The sequence below is a fragment of the Eumetopias jubatus genome, unplaced genomic scaffold (assembly GCF_037043125.1).
Source record: "Eumetopias jubatus isolate StellerSeaLion01/CBP00866 unplaced genomic scaffold, mEumJub1_p1.0 scaffold_4, whole genome shotgun sequence".
Lineage (NCBI taxonomy): Eukaryota > Metazoa > Chordata > Mammalia > Carnivora > Otariidae > Eumetopias > Eumetopias jubatus.
Window position 1 is genome coordinate 127,253,253 of NW_028274810.1, and position 23,010 is coordinate 127,276,262.

Here is a 23,010-nt window from a genome sequence, read left to right on the forward strand (position 1 = left end):
ATTTCCAAGTCCACCTTCGTCTTAGACAAGCAGACTTTAATATCCCCCCTAAGTAGGTCTTAAATGCTGGGAATAACTTTTTTCCTTCCATTAGCCATCCTTTGCCCACATAAATGCCCAAGTAAATATTCACATCCGGCTTTAGTAATTTCTACTATTAGGAAATCTCTACAGATAAACCAAGTTCTATAAAATTTAGAGATAATGGGGGAAGGAAATATGAAAAGTCAGGCTAACATAATGTGATAAAAGCATAAAGGGAAAGTATTGACAAAAAATGCTATAGTAATTACTGTACCAATAATGTCTGTAGTGATACTGCAGATGAAGGAAAATAATAGTGCTGGTAGCGAACAGCTAGTGCAATGTACCCTTTGCTGGTGGTGTCCTTTTCAGTAAAACTCTCTTATCTATGGATGAAAATCTAAACTGCTGTAAATTATTGGTACCCAGCTACCTCTTCTGCTTCAGAATCCTTCATTTTAGCCAACATACTGCTATTTCTTGCCTCTCGGCCTTTGCATGTGTTATTCTCCTTCACAGGAGTGTTTCTCAAGAACTCTCATGTTTATCCATTAAAATCTGACTCAGATAGCACCTCTTCTGGAAGGCCTTCCCTATTTCCTCATCCCCCGTAGGGTTAGTCACTTTTTGTTTCTGTTTCTCCTGACTCTTCACTTTGTTCCTTCACCTCACTTCAGGTACCACTCTTATTATGCTCATAACACTGTTACATTATGTATTCAAAATTTAACTCTCTAGTTGTAAAAATGTTAATATATGATAATTTTAGAAAATGCAGAAAAATATAAAGAAGGAACTAAAAATCATTTTTCATCCTGTGGACTAAATATTTTAATACATACACAAGTTTACATCCTTTTTCACTTTATATAAAATTCCCAGAAAGCTTTTTTATAAATATTATTGTCAGTCACTGTGTAGTAGTGCACAATATGATTTGCATATATAATGATTGTTCTATTTTGTAAAATTAAAATTTTTAATTTCATAAAGAGCCGAAAAACGTCTTTATCCATTAGGCTTTTTCAACATATAGGGTAATCTAAAATAAAACTAGAAATGTAACGAATTTCGAGATCAAAGGGATGATAATAGGTCTTTTAAGAGGTATTTCTAAATACTACTGTAATATTGCACTAGGAGTGCATAAGGATGCCTGTTGTAAAACTGCTGACAGTACTGCCATAAAAATGACTTAACAATAAGATTCTGCTACTTCGATGGGCATCGGATTGTTTACATTTGCATTATAATAAGGTATCGATGCTTTTCTTAGCACTTTTTCTGCATATTTTATCTATTAAGAATATTAATCCACTATTAGATAGTTTACTTTTTACGAATTTTCTTTATATCCTTTGTTGTATGGTTATTTAACTTTTATATAATTAAATCTCTCTTTTCCCTTGTAATTTCTTCTGTGTTTTCCAGTCTCAGAAAATCTTTTCTCATCTAAATATTTCATAAACATTCACTTCTCATGGTTTTAGAGGTCAGGCGAGATGTGTATGTGTGCACCTTGAACTTTGACATCTAACTGTTCAGTCATCTAAAGTGTATTGATATGAGTTAGAAATACAGTCTACTGTTAGATGCCTCACTAGAATTCACTTAGTCATTTTTCCTGTGGACCGGATACCGTTATATTTATTGTATAACCCCAGCACTCAGCACAATAGGCATTCAGTATTTACTGAATTAATTTGAGTTGAAAAAAATTTGACTAACATTTAAAACAAAGTTTCGTCTCTTCCATTCAGGCTATCCCTGGAGGAAGAAGTGTAATTACTTTTTCACCAGTAAAAATCAACTGAGTATTTATTACACTATGCAAGTCATTCGTATACTCAGAATTTTATGCTCTCTCTCCAGATTCTCCTGAAATAAAACGTAAATGGTATTATGCTTTAGAATTTGGCATCCCGGTGTTGAAAACAGAGACGTGATCTTTAGCGTAGAAGGTGTAAAGTACTTTTTTCCATGGAGGGAATGAATACAGGAATTGAAGTCTAGACAGGTATTTCTTTTTCTGAAACTGAAATTCCTTGAAACAGATGCAAGAGTATCACTTTGAAAATTATCCATCTTTCTCAGCAAACTTCTAAATCTGCTTCTTCAATTTTATTCCTAAGATGTGATTCTTTCAAATCTTTTCAAGTCTTGTCGAAAGAAACTTATGAAAGGAATCACATTTTAGGTAATCTTTAACTTCTTTTGCAGAGTGCACTGAGTTTATGTTTTCTTTTCCCCTTCCTCAGAAATCATTTAGGCTATATTTATCCATTCAGCATAATGAAACCTTACATCTGTATATTGTTTTTGTTTTAAATTTCTTAAGCAGTTTCACAAACATTTTCTCATTTGACTCTTGTAAAAATCTTGAGAGGTAGATAGAGCAGATAGTATCATTTTCTCATGTGAATAAACTCATATAAAAAGGTAAAATGAGTTAACTAATATTATACTGGTAGCCACTGGTAAACCTAGATTCTTGACTGGAATATGGGGCATCCAAGTTACTAAGCTGCAACCACTATGATCCCAAATATATATATATCCCATATACATGTGTGTATGTGTATATGTATGTGTGTGTGTATGTATATGTATGTATGCATGTATGTATACTTTTTAACCTCTACTCATTTTATATATTTTTATGTGAATTCAGTGAAATATTTTATTACTTATAAGACCAGCGTATAACTCTTAGTGGTCTTTTACCAATTGTTAATAGGAAACAGGATCATCCCCTCTTCAGAGTATGAACTTGACTTTATAACCAAAGTGGTCTACCACTATTTTCCCCAAACTTGACCCCTAGGCTATACAGACATTCTGACTTGGCAGGAAATGTGAAGCATATTGGCTCACTGCTTTTTCTTTCTTAATTCAAGCAGGATAAACTACCCCATAATGAATGAATGAATCAATGAATCAATGAATGAAAACTTTAAATTCCCTTGAAAGGTAATTATGCCATGAATTTTCCAAGATGTGGAACTTTTATGAAACAATGATAGTTGACCACTTAAAAAGAACAGCATTTCAAATAGCATATGTTACTACTTAATTTTCTTAAGACACTATAATGAACAGCATAGTTTCCTAAAACAATAATTTTATAATAAAAATAGTTTTCATATTATAAAACATTCATTTCAAGAATACTATATCATAGCCTACTCCCAGTTTTAATGTCTTTGCTTCTTTTCACAGCTATCCAGGTGGATTTAAACAAGTAACAGCTGCTCAGCTTCACCAGAAGGATCCAGTAGCAGTAAGTTTATTGTATTTTTTATTATTTATCATCTGTGGAAAGACGTTCAGAAACTGTTTTTCCAGTCTTGCTTCTCTTCTAATGTAGCTAGCATGCAAGGCTATAAATTCTGCGCTTTAACTGTCTCACAAGTTTTGATAACTATTAACCCATTATTATTCAAATCTATATATTTTCTAAGTACTATTTACTATGTTTTTCATGTAGCCAAACAGTTTTGTTGCTTTTCTTTTTAATTACTTGATACCAGCCTGATTACCTAGAATATGATATGTTCACGAAAACATCTTGGAGAGCATTGTTTGTATCTATGTATGTTTATATATCCATTATATCAAATATGCAAAGTATGTTGTTCCAATCAAAAGTCTTACCTTTTTTTGTTCATTTGATTTATTGATTACCTGAAAGAGTTATGTTACATTCTCAATTGTGGATTTATTTTTTCCCTGTAGTTCTGGCAGTTTTAGCTTTGTATGTTTTGAAAATTTAGTGTTAGATGAATTTAAGTATGGAATTATACTATTCCTAGGAATTAATCAGCATATGTACTTGGCCCTTTTTATCTCCAATAATGCTTTTTAACTCCAGGTGTATTTTTTTTTATATTAATAAGCTGCATCAGTCTTCTTTTGATAGTGTTTGCCTGAAATGTCATTTTACTTTACCTTTAAACTAGATTTTATTTTTTCCTCTCTTTCTTTCTTGCCTTCTTTTGGATTGAGTTTATTTATTAGAAGTCTAAGATTAATCAGTATCTTTATTTTCCTCCAGATCAAATCAAGGTCCTTAGAAGATTTTTAACACCTACTCTCCCTCACAGTTATGATTCTTTCTCTAGTCAACAATTTTTAAAACCCTTCCAATTCAACATTCTTGTTATTGTTTTACATAGTTACTGATTTTTTATGATTCTTTTTGCTTATAAATCCTTTCAGATAACAGCCTTCCTTTGGGATTAATTTCCTTCTCGAAATACTTCTTTTGACATTCCTATCATAACATTCTCTTAATAGTAAACTCATTTTGTCTGAAACTATCTTTATTTTTGACTTCTTTCTTGAAAGTTAGTTTTGCTTATTCAGTATATGCGATTCTAGGATAACTATTCTCTTTCACCTGTTTGAAGCTATTGTTCAAAGAGATTTTAGTTTCTGTTACTGCTATTGATAAATCACATGTCAGTTTAACTATTTCTTTGTATGTATTTTGTCTTCTTTTTGGATACTTTTGAGATCTTTCCTTTGGCATTGGTTTTCCTGTTTCTATTCAAGTCTTGTTATTTATTTTGCTTGAGGACTGGTATCTTGAGTTCTGAAAATTTGTCAGCTCTTACATCTTTTAAATATGGGTCCCTTTATTCTTTATCTGTTCTTTCCCTTTGGAAATCTGGTTATATTTACAGTAGATTGTCTCATTTCATTGTACATTAGCTCTCTTGCATATTTTATATGTCCCTGTCTGTGCTGCATTGTCGATAATTTCTTTATGTCTATGTTCTAGTTCTCTATCTTTTTACCTGTGTTTCATCTGATCAATCCTTTTATTGAGTTTCTAATTTGAATTATTATATTTTTTTCTTGAAGATTTACTGTTTGTCTTTTTTTTCAAGTTTGCTGGTCAGTTTTTTTTTATAATTTTTTATTGTTATGTTAATCACCATACATTACATCATTAGTTTTTGATGTAGTGTTCCGTGATTCATTGTTTGTGCATAACACCCAGTGCTCCACGCAGAACGTGCCCTCTTTAATAACCATCACCAGGCTAACCCATCCCCCACCCTCCTCCCCTCTAGAACCCTCAGTTTGTTTTTCAGAGTCCATTGTCTCTCATGGTTCGTCTCCCCCTCCGACTTACTCCCCTTCATTCTTCCCCTCCTGCTATCTTCTTTTTTTTTTTCTGCTGGTCAGTTTTGATAGTTTTTCTGTTTCTTTGTCATACTTGGGTTCCTTATTTTTTTAAGCCTAGTAAACATAATTCTTAGTGTTTATATCTGATTCTAATATTTGTGGTCTTTGTGGATCTGTAATATATTGTTTCTGCTCAGAATACTTGATAAGCTCATGTACCTTGAAACTTCATCACTGAGAATTCTTTGAGACTTATATCTTCAAAGTGGATTTCTTCATAAAAATTTGCTTAGCGGGGGGACCTGGTGGCTTAGTTAAGTGCCCGACTCTTGGTTTCCATTCATGTCATGATCTCAGGGTTGTGAGATTGAGCCCCACGCCGGGCTTTGCCTTCAGTGGGAGTCTGCTTGAGATTCTGTCTCCCTCTCCCTCTGCCCTTCCCCCTTCTCCTGCACGTGCTCTCTCTTTCTCTAAAATAAATAAATAAATCTTAAAAAAAAAAAAAAGATTGGCTTAGCTTCTGATAGGTGCGTGGGGCTATACCAACCTAAGACCTCTTTAAGCTATACTTTATAGACTTCTGGGTTTTGATCCCCATTTTAAAAAGGGTGAATTTGGGGCCTCGAGGCCTTCTGCAGTCAGGCTCATGCTTCTAGTTTCCTGTCAGGAAAGATTTTTATTTTTTAATTTCCCTACTCTATACCCTGGATATTGACTTCTGTTGAAAATCTAGGTTTATGAGGAAGTCTTTGATCTTACTTCCTGACCAAAAAAGAGGTAGTCCTTTGAAATCCAAGCCCTGCACTAAGCTGATGCCCTCTGGGCAAATGCCAGCCTTAGGACTCTTTTTTGTACTACTTTCTCCTACTTCTGGCCTCTAGTTGCTTCCATGCTTTAGAAAAGATTTTTTAAAACAATATTATTAATTTCATTAATATTTATTTCTTTATCATTTGAGTTATATACTAGACATTTCTAATCTAAATATTAGCTGTCAATATTGCTAAAAACAAAGTCTCCTGTTGCCATTTCACAATTTTATTTTTCCTTCCTTAATTCTTTGTAACTCAGTCTTTGAACTATACTCATAGAATAGATAATAACATTTTCCCTATTATGAACTATTTTAGCTTTATACCTAAATACATTCATAAATGAACAAAGTGTTATGCTGTGAAGACATTCTTTTTTTAATTTCCCTACAGTGGTGAATAAAAATAGGTATCTATTGTCAGGATACAATCATTTGTTTGGTGTAATACTGCCTAAAACTTCCTTGGAGGTGAGGGAGAGGGACATATTTTATTATAGTAAGTCCTGACATAGCATTTGGGAAGTTCCATGCTTTACCATTTATTTTTACTTCTTATCATTTATAGGTGTTTTACAAAAATATGCTCAGAGATTGCTTAAGAAATATTTAACGTTCTGTGGTCAAATAAAATATTCTGTTTTGACTATTTATATGGATTGCATGTAATGGTATTAAAAAGTTATAAGGGCTGCTGATAATATGTACCATAAGTGCTACAACAAATTGTAGTTTTAATATTTGACAAATATTTTTAAGATTTAAATTTCTGTGTCATTCAGGCATGCTCACTATACACTAGGAGGCAGTATAGTCCCAACTTTTTTATAAGGATTTGGCAATAGATAACATTTGTAGAAATTGTTTCAAGTTATGTTTTATAAACAAATATTAAAATGCATTACAAAATGTTTAATGAAGGCCTAGAAAATAGTTCAAAGTTAAATCCATTTGAATTATTATGTCATTTAAATAACGTTAATTTTTTTTTTAAGTCTTAATTTTGACTTTGCATTTTGAAAAAGAATAGCTTGTTAAGGAAGAGTTCAGTTATTTTACTTCCAAATCAAATACTTACGTGTTTGTCTGGAACAGTAGGTCTTCTGCCAGCAGACATAATTTGCTTATCAGTACTTGGTGTATGGGCTTGTAAGAGAATTTGTTTCTGATTATTAGTACAGTCCTGGAATATTGTTTGTAAAATACATTAATTAATAATTTGAATAGTTATTAGTAGGTTATTAAATATTTCAAAATATTTTTATAATTACACAGATTATTTGTAAACTCATATAAATGTGTTGATTCAGCCTTTCCTTATCCCTCTATCATATATTTTAGTTTCATTAGTAGTTTCTTTGTCCTTATATTTTTTTCTTTTTTAAGTTTTTATTTATTTAAATAATCTCTACACCCAATGTGAGGCCTGAACTCAGGACCCCAAGTTCAAGAGTTACATGCGCTTCTGACTTAGCCAACCAGATGCCCCACCTCTTTGTCCTTACATTTTTTTCTAACATGGTTCCTTTCTTATCTCCTCCCCACCCCCATAGTTAATAAAGTTATTTTGTGTGAAACAAATGGGCACATGCCCTGGTTTTCAGATGTGGAAGCTCTTTAATATTTATTAACCTCGCTTTAATTCTTTCTCACTTTCTGAATTCCTTAGAACTTACGCTTAAGACTATGCAGCTATAATTACTTGATTGCTTGCACACGTTGTGTTCTATTATTTGGGGCGTATATTGTTTGTATGTTTGCCTTTTTCTCTCCCCTGTCGGGTTAAAACCTTTCTACACTTTCTAGCTTTCTCTAATTTGACCCTTATGTTTGCATTTTTTAATAGGGCAAGTTTTAAAAAACCAACTTGTTAATTCAAGTGACTACAACTGTATTTTTTTAAGAGCATGAACCCTAAATGCCATATAACCCTACCATAACAATAAAATGGCTATTTTGGGATATTCAGAGGATATAATGACTAGCTTATCCAGAAAAGATGCTCAGTAGTCTTAACACTGTCGATTTCTGCTTAAGACTTTTAAAAATTAAAAATTTTAAGGACAATTATCTAGATCAGTGCTGTCCAGTAGAAATTTCTGTCATGATGTTCTATGTCTGCACTGTCAAACATGATAGCCACTAGCCATATGTGGCAATTGGTCACTTGAAATGTGGCTTGTGTGACTGAGTTAACTGAATTTTTAATTGCTTTTAATTTTAACAATAGAAATCTCTATTAAAATCTCTAGAACATAGAGTATTAATAGTACTAAACTGGAAAATATATATGGGATGCCATTAGCTTTTGTATGTAGTAAGGGTTTTTTTTGTTTGGTTAGTTTTTTTTGATGAGAAAATTAAAGATACAGGAAATCCTCTTATAGTGCAACACTGTTCTAACATGTATAGTTTTAGTGTTTTTTTTTTAATTTTCTTATGTTAATCACCATACATTTCATCATTAGTTTTTGATGTAGTGTTCCATGATTCATTGTTTGCGTATAACACCCAGTGCCCCATGCAGAGCGTGCCCTCTTTAATACCCATGACCAGGCTAACCCATCCCCCCACCCTCCTCCCCTCTAGAACCCTCAGTTTGTTTCCCAGAGTCCATAGTCTCTCATGGTTCGTCTCCCCCTCTGATTTCCCCCCTTCATTTTTCCCTTCCTACTAACTTTAATATATGTCAAGTCATATTCTTGGATTATGTGTACAGATGGTAAAAATTGATGCAGCTCTCCAAATGTCCCTATCGGCAGCTTTATGAAGACCTCGCAGTATATTTGTATATACTAGATGCCAGCAGGCCCCCAGGAGATGATGGAACACAGGGTGACACTGTGTGACCTTCTCTTGATAAAGGATGTCAGATCACATTCAGACCAACAAAGAGGATAATCTTAAAAGGGAAAAAGTAAATCACGGCAAGATTAGTTTGCCGTCTTGGGAATGGGTATGGTAGAGAGAAGGGACTTTTGTCTTCTTGAGAGGTGACAGAGAGAAACACATTATAGGTGTGATTGCATGTACTATATGTCTATTCTGGGAGTAAGACCACTGCCTGGTTTGGATTCCAGCACCACCAAGTTAGATATATGAATTGGGAGAGTTCTTTAACCTCTTTAAATCTGTTTTCTCATGTGTGAAATGAGACTCAGCATCATAAACAAGACAACAAATGTAACACAGTTAACAATGTTAACATTGTTGTAGATTTGTGACCTACAGAGTCATTCTCAGAACTGTATGGTCATGCTTACTTTATGAATTTGAAACCTCCTGATCTACCTGGAGGAAACTGGATTTAAGGCCTCCCTGGGTTCTGCTGTATTCAGTATGTGACAGATTATTTGAGCCATAGGTTCTTGTACAAGCTTAGAGAATTTCTTCTTATTCTAGCTAACATCAGTACATATGTAGATTATTTTCCATCTTTCCCTATTGTCCTTTTCCTTTAAGACTAAATTAAAGCAAATAGAGCCTAAAGAAAATAGTAATGCACAAAATAATGACAATTCCTTTGCTGTTGCTGTCACATATATCTACTTAGGTCCTAATTTCTTTCCTTTCGTTTTTGTTGAGTCTTAGCCCACTTATTTTCGCCACTATCTCTAAATGTGGTTGCCTTCTTATATCCCAAATCAGATTTTTCTTGTTGAGTCCTACATATATCTGTTTTTCAGATTGTGAAACTAGCTATTTATGGCATGCTGCCAAAAAACCTTCACAGAAGAACTCTGATGCAGAGATTGCATCTTTTCCCAGATGAGGTAAGTCAGTGGTCGTTGGTAATGATGCTGCAACAAGGAACATGGCCAGAGCCCCTGATAAATTGAGGGTATTCATTGCTAATTTCATCAGCTATAAAAAGCATGAATTTTATATACATTTTATGTGACTAGTAGCAAACCTTGTTTGAATCATGGATTAATAACTCAGTTTTGGTTGCTAATTATTTTCCTTGATTTAATTTTAGAATACTTGTTCCTAACTCAAAATTTATTCAGCTAAAAAAGTATTTGAAAAAAATAGTTTTATTTATTACTATTAAACCATTTTAAGTCCTTAGCTTTTCTCTTTAGCATAATGTAATGAAACAGTAGAGGTTCTATAATAAAATAGCTGAGTCCAGGCTCTGGAATCAGACTATCTGGATTAGAATTCATGCTCCACCATTTACTGACTTTATGGCCATGGGTAGTTACTTATTATCTCTGTTTTCTCATCTGTGAAATGGAAATAAGGGTACCTACTTTACAAGATTGTGGTAAGGGTCAAATGAGGTAACATTTGTAGAGCACCTAGAATAGGCCTGACATAGTAAGTGCCGTCATTACCATGATTGTGATTGTTGTCCTTATAGTTACTACTAGAGGAATAATGTAGAAACTAATTCCAGAATACGAAGTTATATCAACTATTTAAGCCACTGTGTGCTCTATTTAGTTAGCTTAATGCATGAGTAAATTACTCAGGCTTTTATCAAAATGGTTAATGTATTACCTTTGCTTTGCATTAATGAGTAGAATTTTCCAGTATTCACTTTACCTCTGAGGTAACAAGTATGGGAGCTATGTCATCGTCTAAAAATAAATGACTTTCATCAAATCACAATATTAAATGTTGTATTTCTGATTGTACTGTCCCATTTTTTTAGAATCTGTACTTTCTAAAAGACACACACACACACACAAAATGTGTGTATATAGATAGATATATAATCTTAGTTATAAGGCAGTCAGGTTTGAATGTGGATTTTTTGTTTTCATGGTAGTTCATTTGAACAGCAAATTACTTAAATAGTTTCAGACTATAAAATTAATGGGCCCATTTCCCCAAAAATGGATTGTCAAATATTCAAAAGCTTCATAGCACATTTTGTTGTCCAGGCCATAGGGAAATAGACATTCATAGATTGCTGGTAGGTATACAAAATGGTGCAACCGATAAGGAATCTGAGAATGAGGTAACATTACATATAATACAATACATACATAAGGAGATTCATGCTTCATTCAGCAATCCGTTTACTCTGAAGATACACAAAATTATTGTTTCCACCTTATTTATAATAGTAAAATAATAGAAATAAGAGTTTATTCATAGGTGATTGGATAAACAGTATTACATCCATTCAGTTGAGTATTATGTAATTATAAAAAAAGAATGCCAAATATTCTTGTGAATTGATGTTTTCCAAGACATATTGGTAAGTGAAAAAAGGCAAGGTGAAAAAATACAGATAGTATACTACCTTCTCTATGCATATATACATATATATGTTTACACACACATACATACTATATCTGCTTTTTTTTTTTATATCTGCTTTTTGCATAAAGAAACTCAGGAAGAATAATTGAGCAGATGAAGTTGGCTACTTACTGAAGCATGGGCACAAAGAGATGGAAGGAGTAGGGAAGAGAATAAGGTTTTTGGAGAATGCCTTTTAGATTTTTTTTTTTTTTTAACTTTAACTTTCTTATCATGTTAAGATTTTTATTCAAGGGGCACCTAGGGGCTTAGTCGGTTGAGCATCCGACTCTTGATTTCAGCTCAGGTCATGATCTCAGATCGAGCCCCACCTTTGGCTGCGTGCTCAGCTTGGAGTCTACTTGGGATTCTCTCCCTCTCTTTCTGCCCTCCCTGCTGCTCGCACATGCTCTCTCTCTCTCTCCCCCTTTCTCTCTCTCTAAAAATAAATAAAATCTTCTAAAAAATAAATAAAAATTATATGACAGCACTGGTAGAATTAAGTACAACTAGTGCCCAGATCTTGTTTTCTAAATGCTATTCTTTATTAAAAGGAACCTGGTTCTCATTGGAGAAATGGTTGATTCTAGGTCTGGAGCAGAGAAAGAACGAAGTTATTATGGAATATACATATGTACATAATTATTATTTCTGCATTGTTTATGCTGGTAAAATAATAAGTAACAGAAAGTAAGGCAGTGCTCAGAAATGGATGGAGAAATACCAAGAGAACATGGGAGGCATTTTGAATTGGTGCCCACTGACCAAATATGGGACTTTGTGAGCCTCAAAATGAATGGTAATAATAATGGATTACATTGAGTAGAAGACAAAAATCTGTGAGCCCATGATGATAGTCCAAAAATTATTTTTAACTTGTTATAATTTCCCTTTCTTTTCTGGAGAAGGAAAAGCTTTTCTTTAGAGAAGAATATCATCTAAAAAATGTAGAAATAATACTGAATTAGAAAAGCCACCATTATCAGCATATTCTGTAGTCACTGGGTGAAAGATTATTGTAGAACAAGATATTCACGCAATTTCAAAACATGTCACAGAGTACTTACTATTTGAAAGGAGAAAAGATACTTTATGTTAAAGATACCTGGTGGACACCAACATAACCAAGAGATCAAACATATCATTGGTATGGGACAGACTGACATCACGTGCCTCCTGCTATGAAGAAAGCACTGAAGACTCAAACTATATATTTAGCGTTCTGTCAAAAATGTTTAACCTGACTTTAATGAGGAAACAATCCAACAAATCCAAATAAAAGGGCATTCTACCACATAATTGGCCTGGACTCTTCAAAAGTGTTAATTTTTTGAACAACAAAAAGCAGGGAAGGGCTTTGTGTTAAAAGAGACTAGACTGAAGAACTTATTATGTATGTGAAACAACATGGTAACAGCATAATAACTAAATGTAGCATGTGATCCTTGACTGGATCTTAGACTGAAAAAAAGATACATAAGACAATATTGTATCAGTTTGGAAAATTTGAATATATACTTATATATCAGACAGAAAGTATTTCATCAATGTTAATTTTCCTAAGCTTGAATTTGTAATGTGACATAGGAGACAATCCTTGTATTTAGGAGATAGACGCTGAAATACTTAGGGATGACGTATTTACAACTTACTCTCAAATGGTTCAGCTAAAATGAAAGTTTGTGTGTGTTTGTATATAGGTGAAAAGAAGGAGAGCAAACATGTCCTATTTTGACAGTTGGGGCCGAATTTAGGTGAAGGTTAGAGGAATGTTTGCTGTACTCTCACAATTTTTCTGTAGACTTGAAATTTCTTTAGAAATTGAAAAAAGTAATAACTGATCACCTTGCCCCCTGTTTATTCCACTCATTCTTCTCCTTATTCGCCCCATTTAGGTTGATCATTCCCTCCATGCAGCGGGCATGATTAAATTTCTTGAATCTCCATGATCACATTCAGTTAGCATGTTTGGGTTACCTTCTCAGTGTGCAGATTAAAGGAGGCACTTTCCCTCTTCCTGGTTTCATGTGTAATGCCTAATCGACAACTTTCATTCCTCATTTTGCAGTGTTTTAATCCATTCTTTCAGTAAATTGCTCTAAGAGTGGGGAAAATTTGTAAGCTCGTTTCAGTCAGAATTCTCTTCAATTCGGCAAACATTTACCAACCCAGTATGTTCCACACCCTCTGCTGTGTAAGCACTTGGCAACTTTTTTAAAATTATCTTCGTGAAAGATAGAGGGATTTTCTTCTTAATAGCTTCCCAAAAGAGTGTGAAATATTCATAAACTTTTAAAGATACCAAACTGGTAAGTAGACTTTTTCAGGAAGTAAAAAATTAGAGCCACTTAGTATTTATATGTCCAGGCATCCTCTCCTTGTTCCAGTTTTGTGTGATTAAACTTACAGATTTGAATACATCGGGAAGGGATGTCAAATATTTTTAAAATGCTTCTTAGTGAAGAAAAACATCATCAACAGTATTTATTGTATTTTGTATGTATTGGTAGTGACTCACCCTATACAAGCCATAATTTTAAAAAGCCAACCTAAGTTTTTTAAATATTATTAAAATTTTGCCATATTAGATTTTAGAACAAGTTTATAATGCCGTAGAGCTCTGATTCTTTAAAGCTATTTTAAAATTATATTTTGATTCTTAAGATGTTGACTGTTTTGGGCCCATGTTCTTGCCCAGATATTTGATTCCCAATTATGATATGCTCTTTGCAGAGAATTGTAATTTACTATATAACTTTTTTAACGTTTAGGAATATACTGTTATGAAAAGAGGGAAATATATCTACTGTCCCTGTGGAAATACTCATAGGATGCTTTCATAATGACATCCAACCATTATTCCAGTAGAGTCTCCAAAAATAACTTAACCATCCAGACTCACAAGACAATTCCCTTTCCCTATGTCTGTATCGTGAGCACAAAATAAATGTAAATTCTTTTGGTTACTCAGGCTCTTCATTTTATCATTTCCTTTACTTTAGTAGTTCAATTTCTGTTCTTTCAAATATGTCTCAAATATATGCTTTACTTTTTTTTTAAGATTTTATTTATTTATTTGTCAGAGAGAGACAGAGCACAAGCAGGGGAAGCTGCGGGCAGGGGAAGAAGCAGGCTCCACACTGAGCAGGGAGCCCGATGCTGGACTCTATCCCAGGACCCTGGGACCATGACCTGAGCTGAAGGCAGACGCTTAACCGACTAAGCCACCCAAGCATCCCTATGCTTTACTCTTTAGTTTACTTTTCATTACCTGAATTCAGACTTTTTTGCATTTTACATTTCCTTTCATTTTTCTGAATATTTGAATATATTAACCAGGGGAGAGTCATGGGCAGTGGGAATGCCATTAATAAAGGCACCAGGATTTCAGTGTGGAACAATGCATGAAAGACAAGGAGGCTGATAACTCAGACACCATGGACGGGTGTGTGTGAAGAGGTGAAGTCGCAGAGATGGCCTAGGAGTGAGGACACTGGTTTGAGAAGTGACATTTTTAAAATTATAAGCCTATAGAGGCCATCATCTTTTTATTCCCTTTTATATTCTGAGCACCTAGCACAATTTCTGGTTCATAGAAGCAGTTCAGTTAATGTTTGTTGGCTAAATGACTCAAAGATCCAGCAGGTTTTCATTTTCCAAAGTTTTTTCTGGCAACAACATGGAGTATGAATTGAAAGGTTGTGTCTCTGCAAGCCACAGACCCAGTACATCCACTCAATCAGATGAAAAATTATGAGAATCAGCCAAGGCAGTGCCTTTCTGCTGTTGAAAGGCTGGGAATAAATTAAACAGTTTAGAAAAAATTGATAGAACTTAGTGACTTGATGGTCCTCAGAATTGAAGATATCTAACGTACCATGAGAAATAGGTTTGTCAAGATTAAAATATAAGGTACAGTATTATAATGAGATTACTTTTTTTAAGATTTTATTTATTTATTTGGCAGATAATGAGATTACTTTTATCATTAATATACTTTTCAGGGATTTTCATGGATTTATAAAGATTGTATTGTGTTCCTCATTCTATAAATATTCTTCTGTTTGTAATTTTTTAATATTTATTAAGTATTACTAATTTATTACCAAGGGATGTATTTTAAGAAAATTAAGCCTAAATTTTATTTAACCTAGGACATACCAGAAGATATTCGTAAGAATTTGGTGGAAGAGCTTCCTCAACCACGGAAAGTACCCAGACGTCTAGATGAGTACACGCAGGAAGAAATAGAGGCTTTCCCAAGAGTGTGGTCTCCGTAAGTCTTTTCTCTTTCCTGTCTTTTTTTTTTTTCCCCCTGTTTTTTTCTTAAGCTCAGTTTAGTATCCCCTGTTCCCTTAACCAAATGACCAAAGATCCTTGAGGGTGGGAAGAGTGAACTTTTTTTTACTCCCCTGGATGCTCTTTCCATCTTCGACCTGCAAATAAATTCTAGATGTTGGTATTAGAACCAAAAAGTCTCTAAGTCTTAAAACCTTGCTGTGTACATGTAAGGGTGTTCATAGGTACCTATAATTGTCAGATATTTTGTTTGGGATGAAATTACTTAGATTGATTGTGGTCTCTTGGAATGATAAATAAAGTCATTACCAATTTCCAGATTGCTTCACTAAGCTTGAGAATATCGTCTAATGAAAAGTCATCAATTCTGGATAATTAATAGTCCTGATCCAAATAGAAAAATAAAATAACATTAATTTTAGCCATTCTGACTGGTGTGAGGTGGTATCTCATTGAGGTTGGTGATGAGTATTAAAGAGGGCACGTTCTGCGTGGAGCACTGGCTCTTATGCACAAACAATGAATCGTGGAACACTACATCAAAAACTAATGATGTAATGTATGGTGATTAACATAACAATAAAAAAATTTAAAGAGAGAAAAAAAAGAAAAACAAAATAACAAACACTTTTTGCTATCCTCTACACAATTTCCTCTGTCTGAGGTCCGGAAAGCTACGTGGTGTTGACATACTATCTCCCATCTAATTGTTTGCAGGGTCTTCGTGACCTGGTTCCTCTCTGTCTCTGAAGCTTAACTTCTTCCCACTTCACTGGTCTAACAATAGCAGTCTGTTTAAGATTGTCACCCTTTTTACACAGTTTAATTCTTCCTGGTCTTTGTTTTGCTTCACTTTGCCTAGAACAACATGTCCCTCCCCCATGCTCTGAAATAACTCTTAAGTCATTCTTTAGACCTTAGTTCTGATACCACCACCTTTAAGAAGCCTTGTGTAAACATCAAGACCACACTAAGTGCCCAGCCATCTTCTGCCATAGCACCTGCTTTGTAACTCTGTCCTTACCACAGTCAGCTCATCAAGAGCAAGGGCTGCATCTTGCTCATCACTGATCCTCAGTGCATACAACAGTACTTCATCTAATGGGGACTTGGGAACATTTAAGAATTTATGCAGTAGATCTGAAAGAGAACCTCACATCCTTATTGCTGGATCTACCCTAGACAGCTCGTCTTCCCACAGACGCTACCCTCTGTGCTCTGAAAATTCTTATCTCCTTATTGGCTCTTTGGCCAGATCGGTTTGTGAAAATAGAAGCCTTCCCAGCATTGTCAGTATGTCCAACAATCCAATCCGTGACTCTCTCATTATTGCGTGTATATAATCTTCAGACTCCACACAGAGAAGTCTGTAGGGTATTCTCTTTGAATCTTTTTGATTTTGCTGACTTTTATCAAGGTTCTCCTTTACTAAATCTGCAGATGAAGAAAATAATATAATTATTAGTGACCATTTATTATAGTGACTATTTGTCACTACATAGTGACTTTCCAATTGCCCAACACAGTGCTAGGGAGTTCACATGGATTGTATTTAATTCTCTCCACAAGCCTCTGAGATAGATCTATTATTCCTATTTTGAAGAGTAAGGCAAGGGTCATCTGGTTTATTAGCCTGCATTTGAACCCAACTGTCTGATTCCAAGGCCTTTGTTCTTTCCACAGAAGCAAACTGCCTCATTAATTTTTTTTTCAACAAATATATTTTAGCTGGGGCGCCTAGGTGGCTCAGTCGTTAAGCATCTGCCTTTGGCTCAGGTCATGATCCCAGGGTCCTGGGATCGAGCCCTGCATCGGGCTCCCTGCTCCGCGGGAAGTCTGTTTCTCCCTCTCTCACTCCCCCTGCTTGTGTTCCCTCTCTCACTGTGTGTCTCTGTCAAATAAATAAATAAAAATCTTAAAAGAAAAAAAAAATACATTTTAGCTATCTCTTCTGTACAAGACACTGTCATAGGCACTGAGACACATGTTGGAGAAATTCCATTAAAAACATTATTTAGGGGGTGCCTGGGTGGCTCAGATGCTTAAGCGTCTGCCTTCGGCTCAGGTCATGATCCCGGGGTCCTGGGATCGAGCCCCGCATCGGGCTCCCTGCTAGGCAGGGAGCCTGCTTCTCCCTCTGCCTCTGCCTCTCTCTCTCTCTGACTCTCATGAATAAATTAAAAAAAAAAACATTATTTAGGGGCGCCTGGGTGGCTCAGTCGTTCAGTGTCTGCCTGCAGCTCAGGGAGCCCCACATCAGGCTCCCTCCTCCAAGGGAAGCCTGCTTCTCCCTCTCCCACTCCCCCCTGCTTGTGTTCCCTCTCTCGCTGGGTCTCTCTCTGTCAAAAAAATAAATAAAATCTTTAAAAAAACAAACAAAAAAACACATTTGATTCAGCTGCACAAACTTTTATTGAGTTTATCCTATGTGCTAGACATTTGGGTAGATGTCTGGGCTATATAGATGGTGAAGCATTTAAATGTAACTTCCTCCAGAAGTCCTTCCTATAATCCGTGAACTGGCTTAGGTCCCCTTTATAGAGTCTCATTGTACACTTTCCTTTTCGTTTACTGCATTTATTCTAATGTAATTAAGTATCTGTGTGATTTTTTTTTGTTGTTTAATATCTTTCTCTAACTAGATTCCGTGAGGGAACTCCATGTTGTCTTATTTACCTGAGCATAGCATCTGGCACATTAAGTAGGCATTCAGCAAATATTTATTGAATGAATAAATGAAGAAGCAAATATCCTTGTATCAGCTTTTATAAATGACATTAGGAAAGAATCTCTAGAAGATATGAAGTGAAGGTAGTAAAATCCTCCAATTTAATACTAGTTCTTCATGTTAGAATCATTGAAATTGACTAGCTTTGAAAACATTACTTTTGTTTCTGTTCACTGTATATCATCTGAATCATCAATTTTTAGTTGATAGTAAATGAGTGATTAACAAAACTCTGTATGAAAAATTGAAAGAACTGATTTTATGGTGTCTGATATTAATACCAGCTAGTTATCAGGATACATCCTCATGATAAATATTTTTCCCTAAAATAAAGAAGTACATTTTCCATCACTCCTTAGGTTCTGGTTTTCATTGCTTGACGATGACCAGAAACTATACATTATGTGACGTGATTTGATTCTAACAACTAAGTTTAGTGTGGCGTTTTTGTCTCTTTCTTTTGACCTTTTTAGATGCCTATTTAATATTTTCCTTCTTTTCAAAACCCAAGAGTCTATTTTAATTCTTCTTATTAAAATTCATTTTCTTGGGGCACCTGGGTGGCTCAGTCATTAAGCGTGTGCCTTCGGCTCAGGTCATGATCCCAGGGTCCTGGGATCGAGCCCTGCATCGGGCTCCCTGCTCGGCGGGAAGCCTGCTTCTCCCTCTCCCACTCCCCCGCTTGTGTTCCTGCTGTCACTATCTCTCTCTCTCTCTCTGTCAAATAAATAAATAAAATCTTAAAAAAAAAATAAAATAAAAGATAAAAATAAAAAAATAAAATTCATTTTTTTATCCAGATTATATAGTGATTTACTTAGATAAATCAGTAGTTTCTGAAAATAAAAGGTTTTACATGCTGTGATCTTTACAGTTCTTCCCCTTTGGCATCTGAGAGATGAGACTTCTGTACTTGGATAAATTTTATACTTTTGGAAAAATAATTTTAATTTAACTTGTTCTTAAATGACTTACATGGTCATTTATTCCAGACATAGTCAATGTGCCTTTTCCTCCTTAAACTACATAGAACTTTTATGTATCTTTACAACCGAACCCACATATACAGAACATTTTTCTAGGAGGACGTAAACAGTTTTTTAAATTCTTTTAAAGAGATGTACAATTTGCCACAAATTGAAATTAATCTCTAATTTATGAAAAACATTTACTAGCTTAAATTTACCACCCTGGAATTCACATAATATAGTCTTTAAACTCAAGCATTCGATTAAAAACTTTCACTTTGGGGGAATTAAAAAGTATTTTTTTTTAAAGATTTTATTTATTTATTTAATAGAGAGAGACACAGCAAGAGCAGGAACATGAGCAGGGGGAGTGGGAGAGGGAGAAGCAGGCTTCCCGCCGAGCAGGGAGCCCGATGTGGGGCTTGATCCCAGGACCCTGGGATCATGACCTGAGCTAAAGGCAGACGCTTAACAGCTGAGCCACCCAGGTGCCCTGGAATTAAAAAGTATTAAATGAGGGCTCCTGGGTGGCTCAGTCAGTTCAGTGTCTGCCATTGGCTCAGGTCATGATCTCAGGGTCATCAGATTGAGCCCCACAATGGGCTCTGTACTGAGCAGGACTCTGCTTGAGATTTTCTCTCTCCCTTTGCCCCTCCCCTTGCTCTTGCTCTCTCTCACTAAAATAAATAAATCTTTTTTTAAAAAAGTGTTAAATGTTCATTGTAGAAACTGTGAATAAGATACAAACTTAAGGAAGTAAATAATCTCACCACAGTTAAAATTTTGGTGTTAGCTTCCACTGTTTCTTTGTGTTTGTGTGTGTGTCTATGTCTGATATTTTTTATCCTCATTTTTTCATAAAAAAGGAAATGTGGACACAGAAAGAAAAGTAATTTGACTAAGATCACAGGATTGTTAAATGGTGGATTAGGGATTCAAGCCTAAGGGCATCGTCCTAACCACTCTGCCTGAGTGCCTCTTGTAGCATCTTATGTGAGTGTACTTAAGTCATATGTAGTTCTCAAATATTTTGCTTTAAAAAGTTACATCATAAAAAAGTATTTTAAGTATTCTTTGGATTTTGGTAGGTTACCATGCTGTATGAAGTTCTGGAAGTCTAAGAATGTCATACCTGTTTTTTTTTTTTATAGAAACACCATCATAAATGAATTTATATTCCTAACCAAAAGGGGCATATGGTACTTTTTTTTTTTAACTAAAAATACCAAAGGTGCTATTTAATCAAATATGTGCTTATTTGGGTTATGCGTTTAGAGTTGTATATCATGAATAAAGAGTACTGATCATAACTGCTCATTATACTAAATGATTCCTGGCTCATTTAAAACAAATTAGAAGATGACTGAGTGCCTTTATTATATTAATGGAACTAGGAAGGGCTTTTCTATAATTATTTTTAAGGAGACTTTTAGAGAAACTTAGAGTAACTTGATGCATTTTTTAGACTACTATGGAGATGTATTTCCCTGCCCTTTCTTTTCATTCCGAAAAGAATGCATATTCCTGTCCCTCTGACAGGAATATGCATTAAGGCACCAGCCTTTCCTTTGGGCTTTATTAAAGTATGTTCTTTCCTTATAGGTAGCCATACAACTTGGTTAACTTGTGTTCGCCAGATAGTTAATGTGGGTACATACTTACACATTACAATTTAAATGATCAGGGCTGTCTAATAGAACTTTCCACATGATGAAAAAGTTCTGTATCTGAGTTGTCTAATACAGTGGCTCCTGGCCACATGTGGGTCTTGAGTACTTACAGTGTGGCTAGTGTGACTGAGGAACTGAACTTTTATTTTGTCATTTTAATTAAGTTTCATTAGCCCCATGTGGCCACGGACCACTTTAATGAATGTTGCCATTTTAGTTGTTTGCCATTTCATAAAGTTCTGTTATTAAATATTATAGACATTAGAGTAAAAATGAAAATATGTAACACACTATGCAGGGCAACCCATTGAAAGTGGGATTTCTCACTACTGGTAGATTTGCTTTCATGAGAAAAAAATTTTTTTCTCCTTTTGGAGAAAGAGGCTGCTTAAAATATGCTCTGATTCCACCCAAAATAGCTAAGCCAACAATATAATCTTCCTTTGGAATGTAGTAATTGGAATTTAGTCAAGATAAATCTGATCGTGAATCTGCAGAGACTTGACTGAAACGGATGTACCTGTACTGCACCTACATCAATAGGCATAAAAATAGCTTGCTTTGGTTTTTGTTTCCCTAGTAATAAAATTTAAAATATGTTGATAATATAGAAAGAAATATTGTTTTTTATAGAATACAGTTTTATTATAGAAATATAGTTTTTTAATTGGAACTATTATTAGTTTTTGGTCAATGTATGTTTATTAGCTTTTCTAGTAGAAACTAAGGCTTTTCAGCAACTGTCAGACAGTAATGGTAGTCAAAATTAAGGTTTCAACCCAGTAGATGATTGACAAAATTGTTTTAAATTGTTTTAATCTTTTTTTACCTTTAAATTTTTATTGTTATGTTAATCACCATACATTACATCATTAGTTTTTGATGTAGTGTTCCATGATTCATTGTTTTTGCATAACACCCAGTGCTCCACGCAGAACGTGCCCTCTTTAATACCCATCACCAGGCTAACCCATCCCCCCAACCCCCCTCCCCTCTAGAACCCTCAGTTTGTTTTTCAGAGTCCATCTTGTCTCATGGTTCGTCTCCCCCTCCGATTTCCCCCTTCATTCTTCCCCTCCTGCTATCTTCTTCTTTTTTTTTTTTTTCTTAACATATATTGCATTATTTGTTTCAGAGGTACAGGTCTGTGATTCATCAGTCTTGCACAATTCACAGCGCTCACCATAGCACATACCCTCCCCAGTGTCTATCACCCAGCCACCCCATCCCTCCCACCCCCCACCACTCCAGCAACCCATATGACCTCACTGATATGAGGAATTCTCAATCTCAGGAAAAAATTGTTTTAATCTTAATTAAAAGCTCCATTTTTGGGATTTCCTTTAAATTATTTTAAATCACTTACATAGAGTTATGTTCTCTCAGGCCTAATTTCAGTTTATGCATATTTTCTTATGCTAGTTGTATAGTCATTTTTAAAACAATGTTAGACAAGAAGGAAAGAAACTGATATTTATGAGACAACTGAACTTTAATAACTAAAAGTCATTTTCTTGTATGAGAAGTATTGCCTATAAACCTCACTTCTTAAATTAGTGGATATATTTGGTGTATTAGTATTTTTTATAGCTCAGGCATACATAGATTGTGTTAGAATATGTTATGAAATTATAATTTGTTTCTTGACGGTACAAAATAAATGTGGTTGCCCTGTGCAAGTGATGATTGGAGGGTATGCATGGAGAATTTGTCTGTCAAAGAAAAAGCAACAGCACTGTTTTTTCTTCACAATTCATTGGCCTGCACTGTGGCTTTCAAATGGTCAACTTATTTTAATGCTGTCAGTAATTATTTCCATAATCATTGTAGTTTTGCCAACACATTACAAAACCACAGTAATCATAGAAATTATAATGCTATCCACTGTAATGGAAACTTTTCATTATGTAGGGTAAAAATAAAACTTGGATCATTTAAAACTTTTTTTATTTTCATTTTTACAAAATTCTGTAGGAGAGCTTTTCTTAGGAAAAACAAGGTATGTGGAAAATTTCAACTGGAGTTGCTTCGCATAGTCCACAGAGTGAGTGATGTAACAATACCAAAAAAGAAATATATTTTTGTATTCCTCACTCATTAAGTCCGTAATGCTTTATTTTA

The 23,010-nt window shown here is 34.6% G+C and overlaps 1 protein-coding gene across 1 annotated transcript in view; it reads left to right on the forward strand.

Annotated features, from left to right (window-relative positions):
* Positions 1-23,010, forward strand: part of MRPL13 (mitochondrial ribosomal protein L13) — a 47,858-nt gene that overhangs the window by 17,736 nt on the left and 7,112 nt on the right. Inside the window, exons 4-6 of the mRNA XM_028090864.2 lie at positions 3,244-3,304; positions 9,655-9,741; positions 15,379-15,500. Coding sequence (XP_027946665.1) covers positions 3,244-3,304; positions 9,655-9,741; positions 15,379-15,500 — 270 coding nt within the window. The remainder of the gene's footprint in view (positions 1-3,243; positions 3,305-9,654; positions 9,742-15,378; positions 15,501-23,010) is intronic.